General features: G+C 36.7%; 1 protein-coding gene across 1 annotated transcript in view; it reads right to left on the bottom strand.

Moving 5' to 3' along the window:
- SCN9A (sodium voltage-gated channel alpha subunit 9) overlaps positions 1 to 14,871 on the bottom strand; it is a 105,545-nt gene that overhangs the window by 27,899 nt on the left and 62,775 nt on the right. Inside the window, exons 17-18 of the mRNA XM_064287042.1 lie at positions 13,200 to 13,320; positions 302 to 456 (exon numbers count right to left, since the gene is read on the bottom strand). Of these exons, the coding sequence (XP_064143112.1) occupies positions 302 to 456; positions 13,200 to 13,320 (276 nt within the window). The remainder of the gene's footprint in view (positions 1 to 301; positions 457 to 13,199; positions 13,321 to 14,871) is intronic.

Genomic DNA, 14,871 nt, shown 5'->3' with positions numbered 1-14,871 from the left:
CAGCAACTTTTAATTTCATCCCATTTCTCTAATCATTTGTTTAGATGTCTCCCTTCCCCATTGTTCTCTGAACTCATTGAGAGTAATGCCTGGATCTTATCCTTCTTTGCATTCAGGGCAAGCACAATACCTAGCATATAATATTGCTCAGCAAACATTTACCAAGCTAAACTAAAATTTGGTCCTTGCTACTTGTTACTTCTTAAGTAAAACAACTTGCCGTAGTACTTTTATCTTCTAGCTCATTTTAAAGAAAGTACTGACTTAATCAATATATTGATTTAGGAGTCAGATCACTTACCAGAGCACCACTGCTGAGCAGGATCATGAGAACAATGAAGCTTTCAAACCAGTTGTGTTCAACTATCTTGTAGCAGGTTTTCCTTATGTTCCACCAGATTTTCCCTTTCCCTGACTCTATGTTAACTTGGCAGCATGGGAACCTCTGTACACAACCTGGCAAGAAAGACACAGATGTGAAATCTTGATATTCAGAATAAAATGCTTAAAATAGATTTTTGATGTAAAGCTTTCCCTGTGATACTGCCTCAACCAAATAATTGCAAACGCTCATACCTGAAGTTTCAGGTAATTCTAGTTCATTGAGGAAAAAAAATCTATCATCTATCTACCTACCTACCTACGTACCTATCTAATATCTGTCTCTGTTGGAGGCTCAAACTCACCCACCAGCTCCATGGGAGAAGGACCAGGTGATCTGCTTCTGTAAAGATTAGCCAAGAGAACTCTATGGGGCAGTTCTACCCTGTCACATAGGGGATAAGTTCATTATGAGTTAGAATCGACTCAGTGACACCCAACACCACCACCATACATATAGTAATAAATGTTCTCTTTTTCTCTCAACTGCTTCCCCTGCTGCACGGGCACTTCCTACATGGGTTTCATTCAGTTTGGATGCCACCTTCTCACATCTCCTAACCTTCTATGGTATTTTCTTAACATTTGTCAGTTATTTCTAATTTAGAATGTATTCTTGTCTCTCTAATTCCCTGATTTCTTGTCAGTCTCCTTCACAGTGTTTAAACTACATTTTTCCCATTACTGCAGTCTTAATACAGTCTGATATATGATGAGCACTCAATAATTTTATGATATATGAATATGAATGAATGAAAAAATAAATGAACTCAATTTTGATGACAAAACACATTTCAAGGACATTTTCACTGGCAAAAAAAAAAATTTCCTTGACATGGATCTAGTCTACAATTTGTTGACACTTTCACTCCTCTATAAAAAACTCTGAGAAACACTGTTCTAAGTAATATGAAGAAAATTAGTGAAAAGTCCTAAAAACACCATCAAAAGATGAAATTGTTTCAAGTATTTTAAGTTAAAAACAAATCTGACTTTTGAATCATAGGTATAAAACATAGTGCTATGAAAAATTGAGACAATTTTATTTTAAACTCTTCATATTTATTCATTAGTTCATCAAATATTTATCAAGTGTCTTCTATGTACTGAGCTGTGTATATAATTCCCTCTCCTCAAGGAACTTCTTATTGGGTTTTGTTAAATACAGCGTGTAGATACAAAAATAAATGACTATAACTGGATAACGCAACCAAAATGACAGATATGCAGAGGGTATTTTGGTAGCACAGAGTAAGTCCACCTAACCTGGCTTGTTTGTTGAGGAGAGGTCAGAGAAAGCTTCCTGCAAGAGGACTCAAAGTAGTCAGAAAGAGCTTGGGTGGATCTCCAGGCCAAAAGCAGACAGAAAAAGTAATGCACACAGGAATTAAAGCCAGTTCAGAATTGTGATGAAAGCAAAATGTACACAAGAAACAGAGGTGAGAAATGAGGTTGGAGAAATTGGTCAGATTCTACCTTAAGGAGTTTGGCCTATATCCTTAGATGTTCAGGAGTAAGGGAAGGATTGTAAGCAGGGAAATGACTTAAGCAGACGGCAATTTAAATAAATGTCTCCAACAACTTCGTGGAGGACAGACTGGAAGAAAGGGGAGAGGCAGGTTTTGGGGTAAGGAAAGACCCAGTGCCAGAAAATCATTTAGGGTTCTGTTTAGTATCCCTGACAAGAGAAGAGAAGGGCAATATTAAGGCATTTCTACTAAGGAACTAGAGCAATAACAGATTCAACTCATATTTGATAGGTAAAATCAGGAGAATTTAGTGAGTGACTGGATGTGGAATGTAACAGAAAGGGAGTCGTGGAAGACAGGGTAGATCTCAACAATGAAATGAAGACAATAGAAGCAAAAGCTTATGTGGGAGATAATGAGTTTGGGATGCCTGTGAACCTTCTAAACACAGATATCCTGGAGATATTTGCAGCTGTGAATCTGAAACTCAGGGAAAATATCTGGGCTAGAAAAGAATATGTTGGAATCAAAGTATGTAGGGTAAGGAGAGAAAAAGGCCAAATTGGAATATTCTGAACAGCAACATCAAGGGACAGAATTCAGTGGTGTGCTGGAGCTGGCTCATACTGGCTCATGAGAATTCATTTTTAAATTTTTGCTAACTGGTTGTTAAACAGAAACCCTGGTGGCATAGTAGGTAAGCGCTATGGTGCTAACCAAAAGGTCGGCAGTTTGAGTCCACCAAGGTGCTCCTTGGAAATCCTATGGGGCAGTTCTACTCTGTCTTATAGGGTTGCTATGAGTCGGAATCGACTTGATGGCAACAAGTTTGGTTGTTAAATGCAGCCTTTATTAAAAATTAAATTATATAAACTTCAAATTAAATAATATATGTTTTAAAACAAAAATAATACTCAAACTGACCACTTTCTGATTACAAGTTTTTACTATTATCTGTGTGCTTGAGGATATTTATATCTACTATGGTAGTGGTAGAAATACTTTATACTGTTCAGCTACTGTGTATCTCTTCCCAACTCCACTTTCAGTGAAGTCACTTCAATAGGTTGAAATCAGCCATGGTGGGAATCTTTACACTACAAAAATAATCAAATCAGGGCTTGTTGATTTTCTAGAGTAGACTTAAGGAAGTGATGAAGGCAATGTTGGTAAAACAGATTACACGTAAAAGAATGGGTGTTTGTAGCCATTATATTGTGAATAGCACAAAGAATTGAGGAAATATTCTTCTAGTATTCAAAAACTATTATTTGTTTCAGCCAAGCACTGTTCGTGCCATTGATGAAGAAGAAAGTTCTGGCATATAGCTTATTTTTCCGTTCATCTTACTGATTAACATAAATGAAAAGACCAACCTTTTCATGTTGAAACTATATTTGTTCTTCAGTTGCTATCATAGGTTGTCTACGAATACAGAAGTCTGGCAAAATCAAAAGCATTCTGTGAGAAACAATCAGCTGTATGGAATTCAGAGTATGTTCCATATATTGTTATTATTTGCAAAGCGTAAGCCACACATCCGTTCTGTCAGTAAAATTTACAATGGAGTGATGTACGTATGTATACTTTCTTTGTATTGGAGAGCTGGTTTTTAGACATTCACCTAAACACACTGGAAGGGAGAAACCTTGAAGGAAAAGGAGACAGTTGGAGTGGTGAGAGATTACACGGAGAACCCAGAGGCTACAGCAACAAGGAAGTCAGGGAATAAAAAATGTCATGAAAGAGTGTTGAACAGGGCCATCACTAGAGAAGTCCAGAGTGATGATGGAAAAATTAAAAAAATCAACAGAATTAAAAAAAGAAAAACAACCGAAACTAATATTGAAAAAGAAAAGGATTTAAAAAGAGGAACTACAATTAATTCCTCTCTCAAAAAACTTAAAAGTGTGTAATTAAGAGACTCATTTGAGGGAATGTTGAAGGTGGGAGGGTAAGAATAGGCAGCACTTTTTTGATATGGCTTCAGAAGCTGGCAAGTTCGGCCCTTAAATAATAATTTCCTTTTCTATAAAATATTTCAATAAAAAAAATAGTGAGCTTAAAATATTGTGAGAATCATAAGCTGGAAGTCATGAAACAACAAAACTAGAATTTTCTTCATGAACTACACCTGTTAGACACTGTCTTGTTATGGCTCCTTTTATGTTTCTGAAGTAAAATTAGCTCATTGCTCCAGGTAATACTAGATATCCCTAGAACTTTAATTTCTAGAACTACAGGAATGTAGCAAGCTATGTATTTTCCCTAATTTCTGGAGTTTTGCTATCATGTGCAATTTCTGTGTTCCCCTCTTTCTCTCTGGTAGGTTATATTTCCAAAAGGCTGAGATGTGTCTGTCATTACCTTTCTTTCTGCTCCTCGTGCTTACTACAGTCCTCTACACAACTTAATACATGGTATATGATTGACTTAAAAAAGATGTGATGCCCAAAAAAGACTTCCAAAATCTTCTTTGCCTTTAGTTGTAATCTGAAAGGTTGCATATCTACAAATTCTAGAATTTACACAAAGATTGGATGAAAAAGGAAAAAAAAAAAAAGGAAACTCAGGTTGCATGGAAAACATACCCATGACTTCATTTATCCAATGTTAATTCCAGTTAACATGATATTGTATCTGAAAAGACTTACTTTCATTGTACATGTAATTCCTTTATATCTCAAACACATTTAGTTAAGAGGGGATATTTTATAAAACGAGATAGAAAAATAGTAATAGGGTGGGGTCGGAAATTGAACTCCTGGATAATTTGTTTCAAGGCAGAAGAAAACATCAGAGAGTAGAAAAATTGAGGTGAATTTTTTTTTATATTAACTTAATGCGTAATAATTTTAGAGTTTATCTCAAATTAAAAAAAAAAAAACAACAACAAATATCCTGTGGAGAACAGAATCTAGCTGCCTCAAGTTTAAATAGCAGAGGAGAAAGTTATCTTTTTGGTTAAGAAGATTTTACTATATGAGATTTATTTTAGTCAGTCTTGAAATTGATGAGAAAAATTAATGATTGAGGCAAGAAAAAACACTATGCATCCTAATTAGAAAAGTAAGTAAACTTTTCATCTGAGATGGTGGTTCATAAATATTGCCCTCAGGGTTTATAACACCTCAGAGAGTTTCTCTTTTTTGGAGGCAGGAGTGCTCAACCGCCTGTCTGGCTTTCATGCAAAGGCCAAGAGATTTCCATCCTAGCTGGTTAGCAACGTTATCACACCTTCTTCTTAAAATGACTATTAATTAACGAAAACATAACAGAGAACCTCTCAAACATTTTAATGGGTCCCAGTGAGTAAATGCTGTTTCTTTTGGGTGGTTTCATTAATTTGCTCTCATGATGTATTACATAAAGTCTATGCTAGGTTTCATCATGTTAAACCAATGCTCTCAGATAAAAAAAGAGACCACTAACCACTTTTAAGATGGACTTCCCATTAATAAAAATTATAACAACAATAACAAAAATATAGCAGTATGATCAGTACACGTAGTGTAAAAATTGATTAGGTAAACAAACCTTTACTTCACTACTTCTTAAACATTTCTAAATCCTGTAAAACAAATATTTGGTTAACATTTTCTCCCCAGCACCACTCCAAAAAAAGGACAAGAGGGTTGGGTATTGTGTTGTTAAAGTTAGAATTTTTTATTTTATAGGAAATTATTGAGCTGAGGACATTTTTTGGGGGAAACTGAATAGGCTCCTCCTACCAAATTAATCAAAAATACTTTATTTTGAAAAATGTTGGTGTCCCTCTCAAACCTAATTCTGATTATGTAGTTTATTAATTGTATAATCCAAAAGGAATATAAAACCATGTAGAATCAAAGAGGCATGTCATGCTCATAATTACAGGTTGCCACGACATGTGGCATAAAGGAGAGTGAGGAACAAGGCAAGCTCTAGGGTTAAAGAAACTATCTTCAGTCTTGAATTATGAAGCTACTGGAACAGAACTAAGGTAAGACATGGCGTAGAATAGGGGAGCAATAAAGAAAGAGGAAGAAGATGCAGATCAATAAAACACATTAGTAAAGTGATAGTTGTGAAGATGAAAAGAATTGGTGGTTTTGAGGCAATGGACAACAAAACCACTTCAGTATTCGTCTTCAGTGAAAACACAACTACTTTGATGTGACTGTCTCCCACACTTCCTTTGACGTTTTTGCTGCCTTTCAGGTAGCAAAAATTTCTAGAGGTCAAATGCTGCTCTGACCTGGCTTTGGTTCTACCTGTGATCTTGTAGGCCAATCATGAATTGGTAAGAGTTATTTCCAATGTAAGTGAATGAGTTCCTGATTTCCCGCCCTTACAAGCCCACTTTTCTCAAAGTCTTCATGTGGCAAGTATATACTTCCAGTTTCTGAGGCCCCGACCTTGGAGTCATCTTTGACTCCTCTTTTTCACATGTTACATTCAAACCATCAGGAAATACTTTAAGCTGTAACTTCAAAATATATCTAGAATCTCACTCTCAGCATCCCCAACACTACCACACTAACTACTATCATCTCTCACCCAGTTCACTGAAAGAGCCTCTAAGAGGTCTCCCTGCTCATCTCTCACCCAGTTCACTGAATGAGCCTCTAAGAGGTCTCCCTGCTTTTTTCATGACTATACACCCATCTATTTTCAAAACTACATGTTGTGAGGCTTTTAGATCAGATCCTTATAGTGTCCTTCAATCTGGCCCCTACTACATCTGTGATCTCAACTTTTGCCATTCTTCCCATCTCTCAATCTACTCTAGGCATACCGGTCCTTTGATTTGCCTTAAACGTTATGCATAAGCCCACATTGGGTTATTGTACCTAAAATAATCTTCCTTTAGATATTTGCATGGCATATTTCAATTTTCTTCAGGCCTCTGATTAAATGTCATCTTTTTAGAAAGGCCTTCTCTGACCACTATATTTATATGAGAGTAGACTGACATCCCTCACCCTTTTCCCTTTACTGGCTCCACAGCACTTCTTACTTATGTGACCTGCTACCTATTTACATGTTTACTGGGACAGGGTCATTGTTTTGCTCACTGCTCTATCTCCAGTGCTCAAAACTGTGCCTGGTATTTAATGAATCATTTGTTGAATAAATAAAAGGAATGATTTGAGTGAATAAATCATAGAAAGGCTGATCAATTTGACTGCCCTGTTGAATTTATCAGGCTAAGCCTAGTGACTGGGTAAAGCCCCCAACGGAGCAAATCTGCTCAAACTGACCTGATTCAGAGGTGTGCATTCCCTCAGGCCATTTTTAATGGTTCAGGCCAAGGTTCATGTGAAAAATGTGTTTATGTGCTGGCTTCAATTTAGAAAAAAAAAAAAAAAATTTAGAAGTTATGATTAATCTCAAAGTAATCACAAAAATATTCTCATTGATGTTCTGTAGAATTAAAATAACCTTTATAAAGTTTGATTTCAATAACATTTTAAGTTATAATGTTTATAAGGATTTCATTTTATTTGGATCCACAATCAATGCCCATCAAAGCAGCAGTCAAGAAATCAACGTATTGCACCGGGCAAATGTGCTGCAAAAGACCTCTTTAAAGTGTTGAAAAGCAAAGACGTCACCTTGAAGACTAAGGTGTGCCTGACCCAAGCCATGATATTTTCAATTGCCTCATATGCATGTGAAAGCTGGACAATGAATAAGGGAGACTGAAGAAGAATTGAGGCCTTTGAATTATGGTGTTGGCAAAGAATACTTAATATACCATGAACTGCCAAAGGAACTAACAAATATGTCTTGGAAAAAGGACAGCCAGAATGCTCCTTAGAAGTGAGGGTGGCAAGACTTTGCCTCATATAATTTGGACATGTTATCAGGAACGACCAGTCCCTGGAGAAGGACATCATTGCTGCTAAAGTAGAGGGTCAGCGAAAAAGAGGAAAGCCCTCAATGAGATGGATTGGCACAGTGGCTGCAGCAATGGGTTTAAGCACAACAGTGATCATGAAGATGGTGCAGGACCAGGCAGTGTTTTATTCTGTTGTATATAGGGTTGCTATGAGTCAGAACTGACTCGATGGCACCTAATAACAACATCTCAGTAACATAGCATCCATAGTCTGAAATTGCATAGAATTAATGTTTTTATAGAGGGTTGAGGAGTTGTTGGGTGGCGCAGATGGTTAAGCACTGGGCTACTAACTGAAAGGGTGGTGATTTGAGCCCCCCCAGAAGTGCCTCGGAAGAAAAGCATAGAGATCTGCTTCTGAAAGGTCACAGCTATGAAAGCCCTCTGGTGCACAATTTTATTCTGGCAGACATAAGGTTGCCATGAATAGCAATCAACTTGATGGCAATGGGTTTATAGAACATTTACGTTTTTCTAAAGCTTCTTTTTTGTTTGAAGCCATCATTTGCTTAACAGCCCAACTTCTTTCTAATTTTCCTAAAATTTTAAGTCAGGGTCATTCATAAAATGGATAGAGGAAATCTTGGTAGCATCTGTACAGATCTGAGTTTCCATGGTACTTACTGAGCAACAAGTCATACATGTTGTTGAGATTCTTAAATTCCTTTAACACAAGCACTTGTAAAGGAAACTCCATGTATGTGGCTTATAGCACTAATTTCAGCAAACACAAAATTTATACTGATTGGGTATCATACTTCTTCGCTTCTCACAGAAAATGAGGTTTGGGTTGTATTTAAAGAAAATTTATGCATTCCTTACAGTTTGCAGATACCTTTCTTGCCAGTAATATGTGTTAGTGCAGGAGGTTGCAGGAGATTGTTTGAAAAACACCTTGGAGAATGAAAGCAAGTCAATGATTTCTGCAAAAATACCGAGGATAAGCCCCTGAGTAGGCAGTAAGTCACTAGCACCAAAGGTAGCATAGTTTCTAAATAGAATTTATAAGCACTATATCATAAAAAAAAAAAAAAAATCATACAATACCCTTGATGTGAATGCTAATGTTATCTTCATTTACAGATGAGAAACCCGAGATACAACAAGAGGAAAAATTGTGTGATAGCAATGACAAAAAAAAAAAAAAAAAGGTAGCTACAGAGGCTGTTTAGGTACCACCAAACACCTCATGGGATTTGGTTCCTTGGTTTGGAGGTTTAAGGTCATGGTTTCATGGGACATCCCAGTTAGTTGGCCTAATAATGTGTTATGTGTTTCTGTTCTACCCCCTAGTTCGTTGCTTAGTGCCTAGGGTCTTAAAAGCTTGCAAATGGCCATCCAAGGCAAAATGACTGGTCTCTATTCACCGGGTACAGGGGAAGAAAGAGAGTCAGGAATAGGAGAATAAAGAATGTGTGTTTAATTGCCTCCATGAACAACCCCATCTCTTGTCATGGGACCAGAAGAACTGGATGGTGCCCGGCTACAATTACTGAAGAGCCCTGATGGCACAGTGGTTAAGAGCTCAGCTGATAACCAAAAGGTTAGCAGTTCAAATCCACCAGCTGCTCCTTGGAAATCCTTGGGGTAGTTCTACTCTGTCCTATAGGGTCCTGATGAGTTGGATCTGACTCGCCAACACCTAACAACAACCATTACTGAATATTTCAATCAAAGATTTAAGAACAGAATCCTGATCAAAAGGGAGAAAATGCAGAAAAGAATTTCAAATTCTCATGGACTCTAGACTTTCTGGAGCCATGGAGGGTGGATGAACCCCAGAAACGACTGCCCTGAGATAATCTTTAAACCTTAAGCCAAAAATATCTTCTGAAGTCTTCTTAAAACTGAAAAATATTTTAGCTTAACTAGCAAAAAATGTCTGTCTTGAGCATAATGCTCTTTTAAGAACTATCAATATGGGATCAAATTGATAGCAGCAACTCAAAAGGTTAGATAGGAACTTTAAAAAAGGAGGGTGAGAACGGTTGCACAACTCGAAGAATATAATCAATGTCACTGAACTGTACACGTAGAAACTGTTGAACTGGTGTATGTTTGGCTGTGTACAGTCTCAACAACAACAATAAAATAAATAAAATTTAAAGAAAAAAAATGTTCCCGAGGACTTACTGCCAGTTAGCAGTAGGTCACTTAGAACTCATATTTATCAGGCTTCAAAATGTGTACTTTATATTATTGTATTGTATTTTTTATTACAATCTATTACAGGTTTGCTTATGTGCATGTGCTTAGATGGCAGAATACTTACCCAGACAATACTTACTCAGACAATGCTATAAACTTTCCTATGTTAGATCAAAATTATTCCTTTGAATAACATTTTAAATCCACCATCTGAGTAACTTCTGACTATAATCTCCAAATAGATGTGATACTAATATCTGTGACTGACTAGCTCCATTCATTAGCAAGAACAGTTACAACAGCATAAATATCACAGGCTGATTCTAATATTTTTAAGCTTACAAACCTATTGTTTGCTACATAATTCTATTGAAAAATCATAAACAATCACACAAATTCATAATTACTACGGGAAAGGGAAATAAATTTATTTAAGCTACAATATTTACTAAATATCTGATATGTGCCTTGAATCTCCGAAATTCAGCAGTGACTGGAAGGTATCGATTACCATTTTTGCTGATGTTACTGGGGATGCAAAGTTACAACACACAGTCTCGTCTCTTGAGGGCCTTACCAGATACTTGCAAAAATCAACTTATGAACACATAAATTAAGCAGAAACAGATTAAACAGGAGCAAATCACTCCCAAAGATAGAAACAAAGTGTTAAGGACACTGGAGGATGTGGGGAGAGGGGGGAAGCTTTATTTAGGAGCTGATAAGGGGCTGGGTCCTCAAATGATGAGGTAAAAAGGGAAAGAAGATATGGCATTACAGTTAGAGGGAAAGCATGTTTGAAAATACCCTACTGTGAAAATCCCTGGCATATTCCGGTAGTGAGAAGTTCAGTATGACAGAAATTGGATGCGTGGGAGTACTGTTAAAAAAACAAAACAAAACAAAACAAACAAACAAAAACAGTATTTTGTTGTTGTTAGGTGCCATCAAGTTGATTTTCAACTCATAGAGGCCACATGTGACAGAGCAGAACTGCCCCATAGGGTTTCTTAGGCTGTAATCTTCCTGGGAGGAAAACCTTGGTGGCGCAGTGGTTAAGTGCTACGGCTGCTAACCAAGAGGTTGGCAGTTCGAATCCGCCAGGTGCTCCTTGGAAACTCTATCTGGCAGTTCTACTCTGTCCTATAGGGTCGCTATGAGTCAGAATCGACTCAACAGCAGTGGGAATCTTTATGGGAGCAGATTGCCAGGTCTTTTCTCCTGCGGAGAGGCTGGTGGGTTCAAACCACTGACCTTTCAGTTAGCAGCAGAGCACTTAACCCTTAAAAAAACAAAAACAAACAACAACAGCAAAAAAATATATACTGAGCCCAAATGTAAGGGTCTTCACATACCAATTAAGGAGTTCAGATTTTATCCAATAGTCCTCAAATTCAGGCGTGCATAAAAATCACTCAAAAGGCGTAGGCCCTATCCTCAGAGTTTCTGATCAACTTGTGCCTAGAAAAGAGCTTGGGGTGGACTCGAAGACTGTAGCTTGAGAGAGAGGATAAATCATGATGTCATGAATGTGAGAAAGACTGGAGGCAGCAGTAGATTTGATGGAAGAGACCCCACTAAGTTTGTTTTAAACTTACAAATCTTGAAATGTTTTAGGACATCAGGAGGAGATGGCCAATGAGGAGCTGAAGGTAGATCTGGAACTCAGGAGCAAGGTCAGGAGTAAAGACTATGATGTAAGAGCAAAGAGCACAGAAATGACAGCTTAAGTCATAGACATGGATGAAATCCCTCAGGGCTGCAGAATAAGAAAAGAAGATAACCAAGGACCAAAATGTGGGGAACATCATTATTTATGGGATGCGCAGAAAAACAGTCATTAAGAAAAACACGGAAAGGCAATCATAACCTTCAGAGAGGTAAAAGGAGAACAAAGGTAGTGTAGCTTCTAAACACAAGGGATGGAAGAATTTCAAGATAGACTGTGGTCAATTGCATCAAATGGTTTACTGACAGTTGGCAAGTAGCTTCAGTTTTTCATGTAAAAGGCAATAGTACCGTTTACCCCATTAGCTTGTATTCTGCTAACTCCATGGAGCTGGGAACAACAGCAGAGTGCTGTATAGTATGTTGTTGTTAATTGGCATTGAGCGGATTCTGACTCGTGGTGACCCTATGTGTACAGAGTAGAACAGCTCCATAGCAGTGGTGTCACTAGGGTGTGTGGGGTGCAGACCTCACTGGGTGACACCAAAATGACTGTCTATAAAATCTTTGTGCGATATTTCAGCAGAAATGTATTATTTTTAATAAAATATCCCTGTGGTTAGTTATAACAACAAAGACATTTTTCATAAGCCCAGCTTACATGTAACAATATACCTACAAGGCTAAAACTCTTATGCTAATTTACTTTTTGAACCTTAATATGGGGCAGTCCTACTCTGCCCTCTAGTGTCCCTATGAGTCGGAATCGACTCGACGGCAGCAGGCGGGTTAACGTGCTCCCGTCAGAGTTGTCATTATTACCCAATTACGATGACACTTTGAAACATGTGGTTTTGTCTGCCCATGCTAGAAGCATGCTCTGTTGTTTTTGTTGCTGCTGACGTTTTTATAGTTGCTGATTTTGTCAAATTTTCTGGTGTTTTAGCTACAATATTGTGGTAAGTAGTATTTGTGAACCTGAACTTTTTTGAGAATGAAGTAGTAATTAAAGGAAAAGAAGGAGAAAAATAAAAAAGGCTTCTGCTCAGTTAGTAATAAGGTTGTAACTAATAATGTAATTCAATATAGAAAGATTTAACAAAACAATTATCGTTAGTATTCATTAATCTGAGAAATATTACATTTAAGCAATTTACAACTCTATCACATATTATTCTAGGATTAAAATTGATAGTAAACATTACTAAGGATTCTGTATGGTCTGGTATGGTAAGAGGTCCATGGGAGGAGGGGTGACACCATGAATTACAGCACTGGGTGACACCAACCCTAGTGATGCTACTACAGGGCTTTCTTGGATGTGGCTTTTTGTAAGCACATCACCAGGCCTGTGTCCCGAGGTGCCTGTGGGTGGGTTTGAACCACCAACGCTTTGTATAATATTTAACCACTCAGGCACTTGCTTTATAGAATAGCAAACTGTAACTATAAATTTTATTAATACAACGTTTAAGCATGGAAGCTGAAGCCTAGAGAGCTCCAGTGACGTCCCCTTAGTCATAGAGCCATGGCAGAATTAGAACCAAACAGGGTCCTCTGACATTTGGTAAACACTCCTGGGAAGTATTAAGACAAAACCCAAAACACTAATAAATGGATGCTAACCAAGGTCTCAATTTTTCTCTTACCATCTGTGAAACAGGCCTCTGGCTCATCTGGATTTATGGGTTCAGCCTCTGCTTCTTCTCCTTCTCCCGGCACTGGGTTATCAACTGTGCTGCATTCAGAAGAACTCCATGGGTTCGATCTCTAAAAAAAAATCCACCACCCCACCAGATAGTACATTTAGCATTCATTCAAATCCTGCGATTAAGCCAGATTTAATGATCAGAGTCATGCAAAGTGTTATGAAAACAGATTAACAAGTATGATGGCCATAAACACATATAAACACACATTAAGATCAAGTAACCTTACAATGTACCTATACTTGATCTTTCTATCTACACATCCTGTGGAAATACACTGTATTGTTTTCATTATGCTAACAAGTAAATATTTGGAGAAACTGGCATAAGGTAACATTTTGATGTTAACTATCATATTTGCAAAGTATTGGCCACATTTTTATTATTATGTTTTAAATTTATGTACAACAACAATTATTATTTTAGGACAACCAAGACCCAAACAGCAATAACACTACAAGTGCCAAATTGCTAAGGCTTGTTAATTGAAAGGTGAGGTCTGACAACTAGCAGAAAACACTTATTGATACTAAAGATTGAAGAAAAAAAATTAGTGTAAGATAAACCCTAAACATATTTTTCCTATTCTCTTCAATTTATAAACATGTAGCAGGATGATATAGATAGAAGGTGTTCCACCAAGACAAAAAAAGAGTTCAATGTATTGGAATCAAAATGCCAAAGACCAACAGTCATCAAGGAACTGAAAGAGAAAGCACTGTAATTCTTTAGAACTGAGACCAAGTCCTTAAACTCTGAAAACAGAAGTATTGGCCTGGATTTTGAGGCAAAGGAATGGGAGGAACTGCTGACAGAAGAAATAAATGCACCTCACTGCTATTAGACAAAATATCAACAACTCATAAATAAATAGTTACAATGGTTTTCTCAGCTAGACATAACTTGTAAATAAAATGATTCTTATTTGCAGAATTCTGACTTAGGCTAAATTAATGAAAACATAAACACCAATATTTGGTTTTCTCACTGTTTGCAAAAGCATGTCAAAGAAACTGTAGGCCAAGTTAATTTATAATCAAGTAAAAATTGAGGGCATTTTATTCATTGTGTCCTGCCACTGAAACTTTTTTTCATAGTCAGCTTTTATGCATGTTATTTTTGTTAATTACATTCAGAGTTATGCTCAGACTTGATTATATAATCAATTATAATTATTCAGTATTATTGTTCACTGGTACAGAAATCATCAAAATATTTGATATGAATCACAAATAACCTGTATCACAGGTCAAATTATTGTTGCTAATAGATTTTTAGAAATTCATTGTTTCCCAGGACTGCATTACAGTATTTACACAGTAACTATTTCAGTACTGTATATAAAGTTAAATATTTATGAATGTGTCCTGGAAATATAGACAATTGAGGTCTAATTCATCCTTACCCTTTGATTTATATACTTGTTAAAATATAAGTATCTTTCATAGGGTCTTAAAGCTTAAAATATCTTAAATAAAAAGGCCAACATCTATAAGTTCTTAAGGGGAAATATATTAAATTTTCATATCAACCATTGCTCAATTTAATTATTGAACTTCTTTACAGCTTTTTATTTATTGGAGATCATCTATAATATTAACAGTTGTTTTTC

The sequence above is a fragment of the Loxodonta africana genome, chromosome 6 (genome assembly GCF_030014295.1).
Source record: "Loxodonta africana isolate mLoxAfr1 chromosome 6, mLoxAfr1.hap2, whole genome shotgun sequence".
Taxonomy (NCBI): domain Eukaryota; kingdom Metazoa; phylum Chordata; class Mammalia; order Proboscidea; family Elephantidae; genus Loxodonta; species Loxodonta africana.
The sequence above is the reverse complement of the archived record's forward strand: the minus strand, read 5'-3'. Positions and strand labels throughout refer to the sequence as shown.